Source organism: Chelonia mydas, chromosome 17 (assembly GCF_015237465.2).
Source record: "Chelonia mydas isolate rCheMyd1 chromosome 17, rCheMyd1.pri.v2, whole genome shotgun sequence".
Classification (NCBI taxonomy): domain Eukaryota; kingdom Metazoa; phylum Chordata; order Testudines; family Cheloniidae; genus Chelonia; species Chelonia mydas.
The window spans coordinates 2,906,659-2,921,332 of record NC_051257.2 but is presented as its reverse complement, the minus strand read 5'-3'; the positions used below and the strand labels follow the sequence as shown (position 1 = coordinate 2,921,332).

General features: G+C 55.6%; 1 protein-coding gene across 1 annotated transcript in view; it reads right to left on the bottom strand.

Moving 5' to 3' along the window:
* ABR (ABR activator of RhoGEF and GTPase) overlaps nucleotides 1–13,470 on the bottom strand; it is a 95,203-nt gene extending 81,733 nt beyond the window's left edge. The window contains exon 1 of the mRNA XM_037880571.2: nucleotides 12,096–13,470. Coding sequence (XP_037736499.1) covers nucleotides 12,096–13,413 — 1,318 coding nt within the window. The 5' untranslated portion in view covers nucleotides 13,414–13,470. The remainder of the gene's footprint in view (nucleotides 1–12,095) is intronic.
* Nucleotides 13,471–14,674: the final 1,204 nt, after the last annotated feature.

Genomic DNA, 14,674 nt, shown 5'->3' with positions numbered 1-14,674 from the left:
TGCACATGCAAATGATTCTGGTTAGCAAACTGCGACCTGAGGAGATAAGGGCGGTTAAAACTAGACCCAGCGGATGCGACAGAGATTCTTACACTCCTGCTGAAGTGTCACCCTGAGCTACATCTGCACACGGCCTCACACCCTGCATGGACTCGAGATCACCCTCCATATGGTAATTGCTACTCTCCAATTGCCACACAGCTGGCTTTGGGGGCTGAGAGAACATTCCCGTGGGGCGTTCCACCCCACTGAGCCTGACTGACAGCAGAAGGGGACAGTCTCCCCATATAGTGACCCTGACGAGAAGCCCCACGTGAACGGGTTCCCCTCCCACAAGTGAGGAGTGTTCACCCATCACCGTTGCTGAAAGTGGGAAGTCTGTTTCCCACCGGCTGCCATGGGAGTGCGACGTTATTGACATAAGCTGGGACCGTCCAGATCATTGTTGCAACCAAGTTTCTGTAGTGGCACCAAATCTTGTATAAAGGGGGTCAAATGAGGTGTCTAAGACAAGGTGATGGTTGGCTGGTTACGATTATGCTATCTGTTTGCATGTATCGTTTTTGAATTTAAAGATATAAGTATTGGCTCTATGCTGTCTGTATTTCAAACTTATACTATGCTTCTGGGGGACACCCCAGACAAGTTGGTCTCAGCTCTGCCTAGCCTGCTGGATGGCCCATTAAGGACCATCAGCTGTACCACTGACCCACTGAGAGAAGGCAGACACGCCTTGGGACTCAGCAAGGTCTGCAGGGACCTGCCTGTGGACAGAACTCTGAGGTGTTTCCAGGCCATGGGGTGGGCAGCTTGTCTCTAGGACAAAGAAAGCAGAGACCACATGGCAAGAGACTATAAAAAGCTGCTGCAGCTCCTCCATCTTGTCTTCAGTCCTGCTTCATACCTCTGGAGGGACCTTGCTACAAACGGAAGCTCTACACAAAGGACTGACAGACCCATCCCAGCTGGGGATGTTCTCCAGAGACTTGATTTGAACCTGCCGTTTATTCCATCACTGCTAAAAGCCTGAACCAAGAACTTTGCCACTGCTCTGTGTCAGTGATTCCATTTCACCAATTCTAGCTCTCATCTCTATCTTTTTCCTTTTACGAATAAACCTTTCGATTTTAGATTCTAAAGGATTGGCAACAGCGTGATTTGTGGGTAAGATCTGTTTGTATATTGACCTGGGTCTGGAGCTTGGTCCTTTGGGATGGAGAGAACCATTTTTTTTTTTACTGGGGTATAGGTTTTCATAACCATTCGTCTCCATAACGAGTGGCACTGGTGGTGATACTGGGAAACTGGAGTTCCCTGGAAACAAGGGAATTGCTTGTGTGACTTGTGGTTAGCCAGTGGGGTAAAACCAAAGTCCTCTCTGGCTGGCTGGTTTGGTCTGCCTTTGAGGTGGAAAAACCCCAGCCTTGGGCTGTAACTGCCCTGCTTTAAGCAATTTGTCCTGAATTGGCACTCTCAGTTGGATCCTGCCAGGACCCGCATTGTTACGGGGGGGCTGTGCTCCAGCAGAGCAGGGGGACACCTGGCGCAGTATGGAGCGGACCAGGCCCTCCAGCCCTGCTGGGAGCAGCATCGCTGTCCAAGCCGAGGGCTGGAAGATAAAATGGCCGGTGTAGCCCAGCGGGAGCCTTATGACAGGATGAGGGGTAGAGAGGCGACAAATGAGTGATGGTCCAGGGAAGGATCTTGCTGGCGAGAACCCAGAACCCCCAGCTCTGCTGGGATGCATGTTGCAAATGAAGGGAAATTCTGCTTCAGTGATCAGGCAAGCGGTTCTCGTGCACGCTATGGGACCACCGACCCTCCCCTTCACAGCCCTGCTGCTGCTTCATGCTGGGGGCATTATGGGACAACGGCTGCCTTCCACTCCAGCACCCAGCACTGGCTGTTGTCGGAGGGAGGACACCAGGCTAGCAGGGCTGCCGGCCTGGTCAGTGACACCAGCCTGCGCGCGGGGCCCTCGGGGCAGCACATACGTTCTGCGGCACCGAAGCAGAGCCCATGGCTGACGTCGCTGCTTTGTGTTTATTAGAGTACGACTTTGCTGTGGGGGCCGAGAACCGCCAGCTGAAGTCACTCAGCCAAGCCCCCTGGAGCCTGGCCCACCAAATAACCAAGAGCACTGGTTTTCAGCAAAGGCGGCTGCTGCCCCAGCCCCGTGCGGAGGATGCTAGGCAACCTCAGTCCCACAGCACCGGGAGTGGAAATCAAGTCAAAGCGATGGAGCTCCCTTCCTCGGAGACCAGCACAAACTCGGCACAGGAATCGCAGAGCACCGGCCCTGCAGTAGAACAGGAAGGGACAGGGAGCGACCACTGCACCGCGGCAAGGCCCTCTCACCCTCCAACAGCTTTCTGTGGTTTGTGGCCAAGTGGCATTTTCCGTGCTGACACCTGACTGGGCAGGCGGCTATTTATACCCCATCCATCCCCACTAAATTACCTGGAGTCCAAGCCAGCGTTAGCTCGGTCAATGGAGGGAGACAGCTCTGTTTCTGCAGCCCCTGGCCTCTGATCAGGGGTGTGACATTGCACTCCATAAGGCTTTATAGAAATATGCTTATGAATGTATATATGACATAACTGGAATAAGTTTTATGCTACATATGCCATGTAACATATCTATGCAAAGGTTATGCTCTACTGAATATATTCATCCTATTTGTATGCATGTGTCGTTGTATTCGAAGTTATGAATATTGGCTGTATACTTGTTTGATTTTAAATAGTCTTAGTAAGGCATTTGGTCAGCTTCTTTAGAAAGGAATTTGCAAGTTAAGTGCCCAATCAGGAAGCACTTAACGGACAATGGATCTTGGAAGGCTCCAATCCACATAAGAAGTTTACATGAGGACGTTCAAGGTAGCATGTGAACCATGGCTGCTACCTGTAAGTTTTGAGTCATGCATGGACATGTGACTTGCCCTTGTGACTCCAAAACTCCATCCTGTAACTGGAATTCTACACAGGGGGAGGGAGGGGTATCCACCCACAAAAGAAAAACCCCTGGAAGACACCTCCATTTTGTCTTCAGCTGGCTCAAGAGATAGCATCTCCACCCCCAAAGGATACCTGAAAGAAACTGGAACAAACGACAGTAACCACAGGGGGTGTGAGTGATTGCTGGACCCAGATTAGAAGGAGACTAGTCTGTAAAAGGAAGCTTACTGGAACACCTCTGACAGTGAGGTTTTATCTGTATTCAGTTTTCTTACTGTATTAGGCATAGACTTGCGTGTTTTATTTTATTTTGTTTGGTAATTCACTTTGTTCTGTCTGCTATTACTTGGAACCACTTAAATCCTACTTTCTGTATTTAATAAAATCACTTTTTACTTATTAATTAACCCAGAGTACGTAATAATACCGGGCGGGGGGCAAACAGCTGTGCATATCTCTCTATCAGTGTTATAGAGGGTGAACAATTTATGAGTTTACTCTGTATAAAGCTTAAAGGTAAAACGGATTTATTTGGAGTTTGGATCCCACTGGGAGCTGGGCCTCTGAGTGTTAGAGACAGGAACACTTCTTAAGCTGCTTTCAGTTAAGCTTGCAGTTTGTGGGACGTGGTTCAGACCTGGGTCTGTGTTTGTGGCCAGCAAGCATGTCTGGCACATCCAGGCAGGGTTCTGGAGTCCCAAGCTGGCAGGGAAAGCAGGGGCAGAAGTACTCTTGGCACATCAGTTGGCAGTCCCAAGGGGGTTTATGTGATCCAACTCGTCACAGGGGGCCGGGCCCATTGGGTGGCATTTGTACATTCAGAACTGAGAACCATCAACTCACCATACAACCTACTCACAACTGCCAACCCAGGATCGACTGGAACTGGGCACTTGACAACAGCCAGCTCCCTATTTCATTACTGATCCCCCAACCCGCGCAGTCCCCCACCCAGATCTCTCCTTACCACGCAGCCCGCAACAGCCAGAGACACCCTAGCCAACTCCTTCAACCAGAGGAGCAATCAGGAAAGCTGGGGAGGTGGGCTAGTGTCGCGGCTGAATCCCCTCCTTTCAGCTTTGAGTGAGTGAGTTACTCGTCCCTGAAAAAACGTTAATTCCGTGGACATCTTTGATCCCCAAGTGCTTCGCGAGCTGGGCAGGCACAGCCACTGAAATGCAGCCACCTCAGGGCGGCAGCTGAACCGCACATAGCATTCTGCACAACAGGGATGAGAGGGCACATTATGGCCAAGGAGCCTGGGAAAAAAACCCTAGGGCCCTGGGATTTCCAGTGTCTGCTCAGAGCAGACAGGCCCTGGGTGTTGTAATCCTGCTGGAGGAAGAGAGGGAAATTTCACAACTCGGGTTCAACAATGAAACGCGTGGGCTGGGACATGCTGCCTTCCTTTGGAATCCTGGGTTGTCACAAGCTCTCAGACACACACACACACACGGACCCGACAGCCCGAGCCTAACAGTGCAGGCCTGGCCAAAGCGGATATGTGCAATGCCAAGCAACAAAGGAATTGCCTTATTCCCTGCATGATGCTCACACCCCAATGAGCAATACAGACGCTGTTCCACACAGCCAGGCTCTGGAAACAGGGCAAACTAGGGGAAGCCAGAGGAAGTTGCATCCCTCCATCAAAAGGGGAACAAGGACACCCAGAGCTACCACTTTCCAAGCAGACTATAACTTCTGCCATCTGTTCTACTCTACACAGGGTCCTAAACTGCCCTCATCAGGTAGTTTCTGAGCACCTCTCAGTCATGCATTAAATGGCGTCTCGTGACTGACATCTGTCTGATGTGGATGATTTCCTTTCTTCTTCTCCCCAGGGAGAGAGCTGTGTGAGCGGCGGAGCAGCCTGTTCCTCCCATCCCGGTACGGCCCCCCTGCTCTGGGTTTGTGTCAGAGAAAGCTGGTCGGAGCAGGGCCCCTGGGGAGGTTTGGGTGGCTCTGAGTTCCTGGGGGGTTGTTCCGCGGTCTGGGACCGGCCCCGCAGGACGCTCTGTTTGCTGCCCAGCCGGGCTCTGCCCCGGCGGTAGAAAGTTCCACGGGCCCGAGGGCTGGAGTTATGGACCTCGGTGCCCAGCCCGGAGCCGTAGGCCCTTCTAGATACGCTGAGCCCAGGCCGCTGAGCGCCTCGAAGATCGGGCCCGAGACCCCTTGACTCTCTTCTATGGGAGGCCAGCGCAGAGAGCAGGGGACGGGCCCGGGTGCTGCTGAGAAGAGCACGATCACACCATCCCAGAACACGGCTCTGCCATTGCCCCCTGGAGCCCTTTATCCCTGACACAAATGCCCCAGCCTGGCTGTGGGAACGAGACAGGGGCTGAGATGCAGCCACTGCAAGATGGCAATCACTGGCCTGGAGCTCCTGGCCCGGGCGGCCGTTCCAGCCTAGAGCAGCAGAGTCTGATGCGGTCTTCAGCAGGGAAATGCCCCGGAGCCTATTTCTGCAGCAACACAAAGCTGCTCCAATAGCCAGCATTTGTTTCCTTGACTTAGAAGCTGCTTGCACACAGGGACACTTCTGCTCAGAGCTTTCCCCCACCCATGCGTCTAGTCTTCACCCTCTCTGGAGGGGAGGACAGCAGGAGCCCCTGGCCCCGCTGAACCCCTTATCCCTGGCCTCTAGCAGCCTCCTACCCCACACTGGCAGATTGGAGGGGAGAGCTACACTAGCAAGTTCTCTGTAACGCTCCCATCACAGGTTTCAGAGTGAGCAGCCGTGTTAGTCTGTATTCGCAAAAAGAAAAGGAGGACTTGTGGCACCTTCGAGACTAACCAATTTATTTGGGCATAAGCTTTCATGAGCGACAGCTCACTTCGTCGCAGGGTTTGCTCAGAGAAATACCACTTGCTCTGCTGTGGTTTCCACCTTTCTGTTCCCAGGGCCTCCTGGTTTCCGAGCAGGCATGAAGCCGTTTCAAAGGCCCCAGAGGGGGTTGAGACCGAGAGTGTGGTTTTGTTCTTTCCTGGAAGTGCTTTAATTAAAACACTGCAGCTGTCTGTGTCCTCCATGGAGACAGCTACGACAGCATTAAAGGGGAACTGTCCACATGCTTAGACTTAGAGAGGCTCCTTCCAAACCAGAAGGCAAATCCCATTCACAGTCAGGAGGTGTACATATCATAGCCTGGAGTGAGAATCCCTCAGGCTCCCAGCAGCTCTCCACCCAAGGATCTCAGTGTGTTTCACAAACATTCCTACCACTCTGAGGTAGGTATCATCCCCATCTTACAGGTGGGGAAACTGAGGCAACTCGCCCAAGGCCAGACTGCTAGTCAGTGGCAGAACTGGGGGGAAAAGCCACAAAACGTCAATTCCATGAGACTCATCCTTCCCTGGGTCCTTCTGCTGTGTGGGATACTCAGGAGATACACAGAAGCCCTTTTATGTATTTAAGATTTTATGAACTGGATTTTCTGGCCCTCCTTTTACCGAGGCCACGGGGAACTTTGCAAGGACGGGCACACCCAGGGGAGGACAATCAGGGGGCAAAGGTTGGCTCGGCATAGGGAACATGCAGAGAGCATTTCCTGGTATTCAGCCAGAGTGACATCTAGGAGGCTGTGGAACTGTCCCACTAAAGGTAGACGCCCCATTGCTTGGGCTGTTCAAACTGGCCCAAGCCCTGCACAAGGTCCTGGAGGGACCAGTGCTCAGAAAGCAGGGGAGCAGGAGCAGGGACAACTGGTACTTGGATTCTAATGATTACTTTGTAGGGCTACTCGCAGCCCACACATGCCGCATGCAGCACTGGGCCCCAGAAAACATGGCACACAACACACGGAGCTCTCCAGCTGCACCGAGGAAGGGAGGGTTGTGGAGACTCACAACGAACCTGGGCGCCCGAGTACGTTAGCAAAGAGAGCCGCATGGCGCGTGTTTACTGTCTCGCCGCACGCTCTGCAGAACTAGACGCGCTCCCAGGCTCAGCAGGGCTCCGAGGCGGGCCGACTTCGCTGCGGTCAGCGGGAGCTCGGGTTGGAGTTTTCGAGGTGCTGACCAACCCGGCGCAGCCCTGCCCCAGGCTAGCAGGCAGCCACGTGACCCAAAGGCGGAACCTTTCCATTACAGAAACTGGCGCTGCAGCTAGACCCAGGGCTGCGGGTTCAGCTTACCGCTTGGCCTGCTGTAACTGGATACTCCGGCCAGCACCATCTTGGATTACTATTGCCATTGCCCCATGGCCCCCACCCCCAGCCGCTCCAGAGCAGGGGTATGCGCTGGGGCGGGGTTTTGTTTCAAGAACAGAAATGTTCAGAAGCCTGTGGCTCGTGCACCGCAGCATCCCCCGACGAGAGACTGTACCCAAGACACGCATCCCACCGGCAGCAAACCTGGCCAACAGCCGTGCCTGCTGCCACACCTCTAGCTCGGTGGCAGAGTTGCTCACAATGGGCATCCCAAAAGGGGTTAAGAGCAGAGAAACACTATAGACACCACTCCTGGATCACTGTGTGCGCAGGGCCGTTTCCACAATGCCTCACCCAATGCACGGTGTGGCGAGAGGGGACAGCCGCCTGCAGCGGTCCCTCCTCTCTGGCCCTCAATCTCCTTTTACCTGGTGTAACTCCCCTGGCATCAGCGGCGTCATTCCCGAGTGACACCCGAGGGGAGTCTGGGGCCCTCTGCAGTCAGCATCTCTTACTGCCCTGAGTACGTCTCATGAGACCAGGCAGCCCAGATGTGTTGGCAAAGTGCCAGCCTGGAGAGGACAGTCATCACACCAGGGGCTCTCTCAATGGGGTCACCAACTCGTAGGCATTGCACTGAGCCTCTCACACCCACTGCATAAAGCTTGTTTCCCCATTTCTAATGATCAGCCCTCCCCCCACCCCAGCCTTCCAGGAGACTGCCTCTGCCAGCCAATCAGATGATAACAGGACAGGGAAGCACGTAATAATCCCGTTCTCCCATAGCTAAGCCGCAGGGCATTTGCCTCACTTTGTATCTGGTTCTGTTAGAAGGTGTCCCTATAGCGGATGGAGGCGAGGTCTTCCCAAAGCAGAGGAAACCCCAGCAGCAGTCAGGCTCCCGAAGCGGGTCCCTGGCAGATTGACCGCAGCAGCACTGCCATTCCCCGCATGCCACTCGTCTCCACCGAGGGCAGGGCAAGAGCCCACACCCTCCGCTGCACCCAGACCGCCTGTCGGCTGCACAATGCAAGGCATCAGAATCAGCTGTGAAGGCAGCTGTTTATTTCACAGCACTGATGGGTGGAGGAGAAAGACAGAGGTCAGGGAGGGTAAAGATGAAGGCCAGCCTGGCTCCTTGTTCTAACCATCTGTTTGCTGACACCAGGATCTTGTCAGTCAGCCTGGTCAGAGCTGACACGTGTGTTACCCAAGATGCTGTGTGGATCATATGACGGTCACACGCATTCCACCCAAGCGATAGCTGGGAACAGAGACGTTTTGCAGACATCCTCATTTAAATTAGTTTGTGATTAATCTGATTTCAGCAAAACCTTTCATTTCCTCCACTAGCCTCCATCAGGACAATATATGCCAAAGTTTCTTCCATTGTTTGCAGTGTTGTTCTATCCAGGCTGGTCCCAGGAGAGGAGACCCAAGGTGAGTGAAGTCAGAGCTTTCATTGAACCAGCTCCTTGTGGTGGAAGGGAGAAGTTTCCGAGCTTCACAGAGCAATTCCTCAGGTCTGGGAAGCTCAAAAGCTTGGACCCTCCACACAGAATCAGGGAGCCAGAAGGGACCGCAAGCGTCATCTCCTCTAACAGGAGTCAGTCTAGTAAAAGACAGGAGCTCTCCCACCTAGCTTCTCTCAAAGCTTCTTCCTGCAGACTCCTCTCTTCCCAGCCAGGCGGCACTCCAGAACTGATCTGCGACACAGGGATGTATTGCCGTGAAGTTGTATTAGCAGGATGGCTGCAGATTTACTGTGCTCAGATCCACTCAGCACAGATATTAAAGCAGAGACGCATTAAGCTCAGAGCTTCGCATTAAAATAACGAGGGCTGCCAAGCCAGGGCTACTATTAACCAAGCGACAAATCATCCCAATTGGCTCATTGGTGAGAGAATGAAGCAGCATCAGTGTCTGGAATACTCCGTGCATGTGACAAGACAAAGAGACATGACAGAGGTCTCTAAAGAAGAATCATACACTATCAGGGTTGGAAGAGAACTCAGGAGGTCATCTAGTCCAACCCCCTGCTCAAAGCAGGACCAATCCCCAACTAAATCATCCCAGCCAGGGCTTTGTCAAGCCTGACCTTAAAAACCTCTAAGGAAGGAGATTCCACCACCTCCCTAGGTAATGCATTCCAGTGCTTCACCACCCTCCTAGTGAAAAAGTTTTTCCTAATATCCAACCTAAACCTCCCCCACTACAACTTGAGACCATTACTCCTTGTCCTGTCATCTGCTACCACTGAGAACAGTCTAGAGCCATCCTCTTTGGAACCTCCCTTCGGGTAGTTGAAAGCAGCCATCAAATCCCCCCTCATTCTTCTCTTCCGCAGACTAAACAATCCCAGTTCCCTCAGCCTCTCCTCATAAGTCATGTGTTCCAGTCCCCTAATCATTTTTGTTGCCCTCTGCTGGACTTTTTCCAATTTTTCCACATCCTTCTTGTAGTGTGGGGCCCAAAACTGCACACAGCGCTCCAGATGAGGCCTCTGGGCAGCACAGAAGTGAAGCATCTGTAAGTGAAAAGGGGATCTAGACACCCAGCTTTATTGTACTCTCAGCTTCTGCTTTTAAATGTCACCCTCTCTCGACTGCGTGCATTGCCGTCAACACACAGGCTGGCCCGCTGGGTGTGACAAAGGGAAGGGCTGATGCAGGAAGGAAACATTCAGGCCAAATCTGGACCAAGCGAATCATCATCATCTGACATCTCTACGGTTCATTTCGACCGAAGGGCTTTGCAAATCATATGCACAGAGGAAACCGTTCACACATAGCTCTAATGCAACCACATCTAAGGTGAAAGGCAGCAATTCGCTGCTCAACTGGAGGAAGAGGAGATGTTTTAGCTAAAGATAATGTGACAAACATCTTCCTTTACAAAAAACAGTGCCATGGGATCTGTAACTGAGCAGACAGGGCCTTGGGCTTTCAAGGTCTTACCTGAAAGAACCACACACAAGGAGAGAGGAAACCCAGTTTAGCTCACATGGAAAAAGGAAGAGCTGGGCTGGATTAGACACTGTGAACCCAGGACTGTGCCATGGAACCCCAGTGGACCAGCCTTGATTTGAGGAAATTCCCTTTGAGGAAATCCAAGTAGGCTTCGGTGCCTCCATTGCACAGTCCCCAGTAGTTTGAAAGTCTGAGGACCCAAGGCACAGACCAAATGCCCACTTAAGGCTTTTTCCAACACACAGGCCAGGTGTCAAGCCGCTGATCAGCCCACCAAAAAGTTACAAGGAGCTAATCACAACCGGGAGAAGAGCCCAAGGATTCAGTGCAGCACTGGGAGGACCCTTGCACACACCCCCTCCCCTAGCATGCAGCCTCTCAGCTAGGGACGCTCCAGTCCAGCCCTTCTACATGGGGGCCGCAGGGGCATTCTCCAAAGGCGAGGGAGGCTCCAGGCTGGAGGCAGAAGGGGAGGGATGTGGAAGACACAAGCCATTAAAAGCCGCAGTCTGTTAATGAAAGTAGATGGTTGCAGAGCTTTGGGAGCAAACACACCTGGCAGACAGCTCATGCATTGGAGGCCAGCCTGGCCTTTTGCTTCCTTAGGAGAATGCAGTAAACTAGATGAGGGTTATTTCAAGCAATAGTTACACACCTTGCCCATGCAAGAGCTCTAGGCACCCTGACAATCTCACCACAGCACACTACACCCAGAAGCATTGAAAAACAAACACTCCAACAGGAACAAATTCATTCAGTGCAGCCAGACAATGAATCAGCAACAAAAAGGTGAGTAAATTAGTCAATTATGTTCTTTTAACTGTCCCAGTCATGCTAACGCAGGATTAAAGCACACTGACAGACACAGAGAGAACTTCAAGGCATCTGAAATGACAGACCTTGCAAAGAAATAGGGCAACATGACACAGAATAGCTATTAGCCAATTGCATCTTTAACACCGTAAGACGTCTCGTAGGATCATCTCCGTTAGACTTGCAAACTAACACTCTGCCAAACCACTAGGAGACACACAAGCTCAGTATTAATGTCTGCCACTTGTCACGCTAATGTGGAGCACGGCCACCCCACAGCGTCTCTTCACTGGTTAAAAGCTGTCTCGGTCACACCTCTCACAGTCACCGCCAGGCTCAAAGGGTCCTTCCGCATCCAGTTACCACATTGCTCTACCATAAAGTGCTCAGTAACAGAAGTGACCTTTGAACATGGAGCTCATCCCCTAAGCTGTGAGCCTGCGTATCGGGCGGCGTCCCAGCACTCACAGGCCAGGAACATGACTCCCCAAGGAGTATTTATCCCCATCGTTGCCACTGCCACACAGACTAGCCCCAGACAGAGTGCCAAGGAATTAACATCACCTGTGGCCAAAGCAGCCCCTTTCTGAGCAGGGCACTGATCCAGTGTCCTGGTACACGTGCTTTGTATGGAGTGGAAGGATATTAGACTATAAATAATGCACACTCAGGTGATCTAATAACGGAGATTTTGGAAAACTCCCAGAGCCATCTCTGCAGCTTTGGGGCATCTCTGGCAGGTAACACAGGGCCAGCACCGAATGGCCGTTTGGGGCAATTCCCCTAGCAGTTTTAGGAGATGCTGAGACCAGAGCCAATCATGCTGACCAACACTGCCTCCCTGGACTCCCCATATGTCCTCTCTTGTCTTGCACTCGGATTGTGAGCTGTCTGGCCCAGGGACCATCTTTTTGCTCTGTCTGTACAGCGCCTGGCACAACAGGTCTGGTCCAGGACTAGGGCTCCTAGGTGCTATGGTAACACAAATCCTTTCTCCCCACCACAACCTGCCCCAGTGCAACACAACCCCCCACAGCCCAGGCAGCCCACCCCCTCCACCCCGCCAGCAATGCCTGTGACCTGCACTCCCATACCAACCACAGGAGCAAGGTGGCCCAGCCTGCACCCCCTTCACCAGGCAGACACAGGCCAGGGGTGGCACGGACAGGGAGGGGGGCCACGCAGAGGAAGGGCTGCCACCCGCCTACCTCCTGAGGAGCCGTCCTCGTGGTCGGAGCTGTTGTAGCTGCAGTCGCTGCCTCTCTCCGGGGAGCTGCAGCTGGAGGAGTCCCTGCCAGGCACATCCAAGTGTCGCTTGTGTCTCCAGGGCAGCGGGTGCTGCTCTTCGTGCTGCATGGGGGAGCTGTGCCCATTCGTCCCATCCAGCGAGTCCAGATCCCGGCTGCGCTTGGGCCTCCTGCCCCGTAAGGCGGGCAGCCAGTGGTGGGGCCTGTCCAGCTCCTCCCCAGACCCCCGGGGTAGGATCCTGAAGCCTAAGAAGATGGGGTTCAGGAGGAACTTCTCACTCAGGTCCACCTCCTCATCGTCGTGGTCGGCACTGCCCTCCCCGGGGCCAGGCATGTTCTTGGCGTAGGGCTGCCGGCCGCGGACCTCCCTTAAGATGGGCATAGGGCCTCTATGGGCCTCACCAGAGGAAGGAGGATGCTGAGCAGGGGGCTCACTGCCATGGGCCTCGCCAGCGATGGGGACCGGGGGCTCACTGCCATGGGGCTCACCGCCATGGGGGTGCCCAGTAGGGGGCTCGCTACCATGGGCCTGGGAAGGGATGGGGAGGGGGGGCTCGCTGCCATGGGCCTCCCTGGGGACGGGCATGGGGGGCTCGCTGCCATGGCTCTCCCTGGGGACGGGCATGGGGGGCTCGCTGCCATGGCTCTCCCTGGGGACGGGCATGGGGGGCTTGCTGCCATGGCTCTCCCTGGGGACGGGCATGGAGGGCTCGCTGCCATGGCTCTCCCTGGGGACGGGCATGGGGGGCTCGCTGCCATGGCTCTCCCTGGGGACGGGCATGGGGGGCTCGCTGCCGTGGGTCTGGCCAGGCAGGTGCCCAGCTGGAGCATCGCTGCCCTGCTCAGTGGCCGGGCCATCTGGCCCCCCCTCGGTGCTCCTGCCCACAGGGTGCTCATGCCTGGGGGGCTGCCGCCTGCCCTGCCTCCGGGCCCCCGGGGCTGCCTTGCGCTGCGGCAGCTGGTGCTGGATGGCTGCGGCCAAGCTGTGCACCGCGTGCCCCGCTGCGCCCCTCTTGCCAGGGGGCATGTCCGGGAGGGGGGCGGGCTCCTCTGCCTGCCCCTCCGGGGAGGGGGCCGGGGGCTGCCGGGCCAGCGCCGCCTCCAGGTAAATGACTTTGAACTTCTCCTCGGCCAGCGCCTGCTGCAGCAGCCTCAGGTTCCCCCGGCAGCGCTCCAGCTCCAGCTCCATGTCCCGCACCGAGCCCAGCTGCATGCGGGGCGCCGGCTCCCCGGGGAACTCGGCCTGCCAGTGCCGCGCGAACTCCGCCGGCTCCCACATGCTGCCCGCGCAGCAGCCCCGAGCCCCCGGGGATGGGCGGCGGGGCTGGGTGCGCGCGGGGAGCGATCCGATGCCCCGGGGATGGGCGGCGGGGCTCGGTGCGCGCGGGGAGCGGAAAGTTTCTCTGTCTCCCCCGGCAGCTTCCGCTCCGGAGTCCTGCTGGGGCCCTGACGTCGCGGCCCGGCCCGGCCCCTCTCCCGCACAGACCCGCCTCCCCCGGCCGAGCAGGCGGGGCCCGCGGGGAGCGCCCCGCCCGGCGCAGGAGGCGGCTCCTGGGGCCGGGGCTTCCCCGGGGCCGCGGCGGAGCGGAGCCGGGCTCTGCGGAGGGCGCCCCTCGCCGGAGCGGAGCGGGGCTTTGCCGGGGGAAGCGGCCGCACCGTGGGGTGCCAGGCCTCCAGCTTGGCTGCTGGGCTGGGGGCGCAGGGGAGGGCTGCAGCATCAGGTGTCAGGTCCCTTTTGCAGATGGGGAAACTGAGGCACAGAGCAGCTAAGTGGCTTGCCCGTGGTCACCCAGCAGGCCTGTGCCAGGTCTCCTGGGTCCCCTCGTTATCCGTCCATTAGGCCACTCTGCCGGAAACGGCCAGGAGCTATTAACCGGCGCCCCGCCCAGGGAGAGGCTGTGTGGATGCTAAGCCAGGAGCGCGCTGGGGCCCAGTTCTGATGCCCCAACACGCGTTGATTGCGATGGGTCTGCCATGGAGCACGGGCTGCAGAGTCTGGCTCCAAGCCACCACCGTGCAGGGAACTGTCTGCAGATCCTTTGGCTGTAACCCTTGTGGGCCAGCGGAGAACCCGGAGCAGAGTTCGCCCCTGGTGTTTGTTTCCCCTCCCTTCCAGCCCTGCTGTCGGGACTTTGCTTCTCCAAACGTAGGAACATTCAAAGCGGTGTCACTCTTTAACCTGACGCCAGTTACCGGAACGGCGAGGGGAACGGCGGAAGGCACCTGGACTGTCACCCTGGTATCTGGGCGCTGCACGCGCTGTCATGGATCTCTGCTCAGAGCCCCCCGGCAGGCAGGGCTCTGCGACACTAACTCACTTGTCCAAGGCCACACAGGAAGTCCGTGGTAGATCAGAGAGCTGGGGGCTCACAGGCCCAGCCTGGTAACCTGACCACACACCACTCCGCTGTAGTAGGCAATGAAAGAGCCTCATGATCTTTTATGTTTGGCACCTTCCAATACCCCCTCTGTCTTGCTTGTACCCCCTGGCGGCACTGTTTCCAACCCAGGGAGAAGCCCCCCAGGGCAGGAGCCTGTCC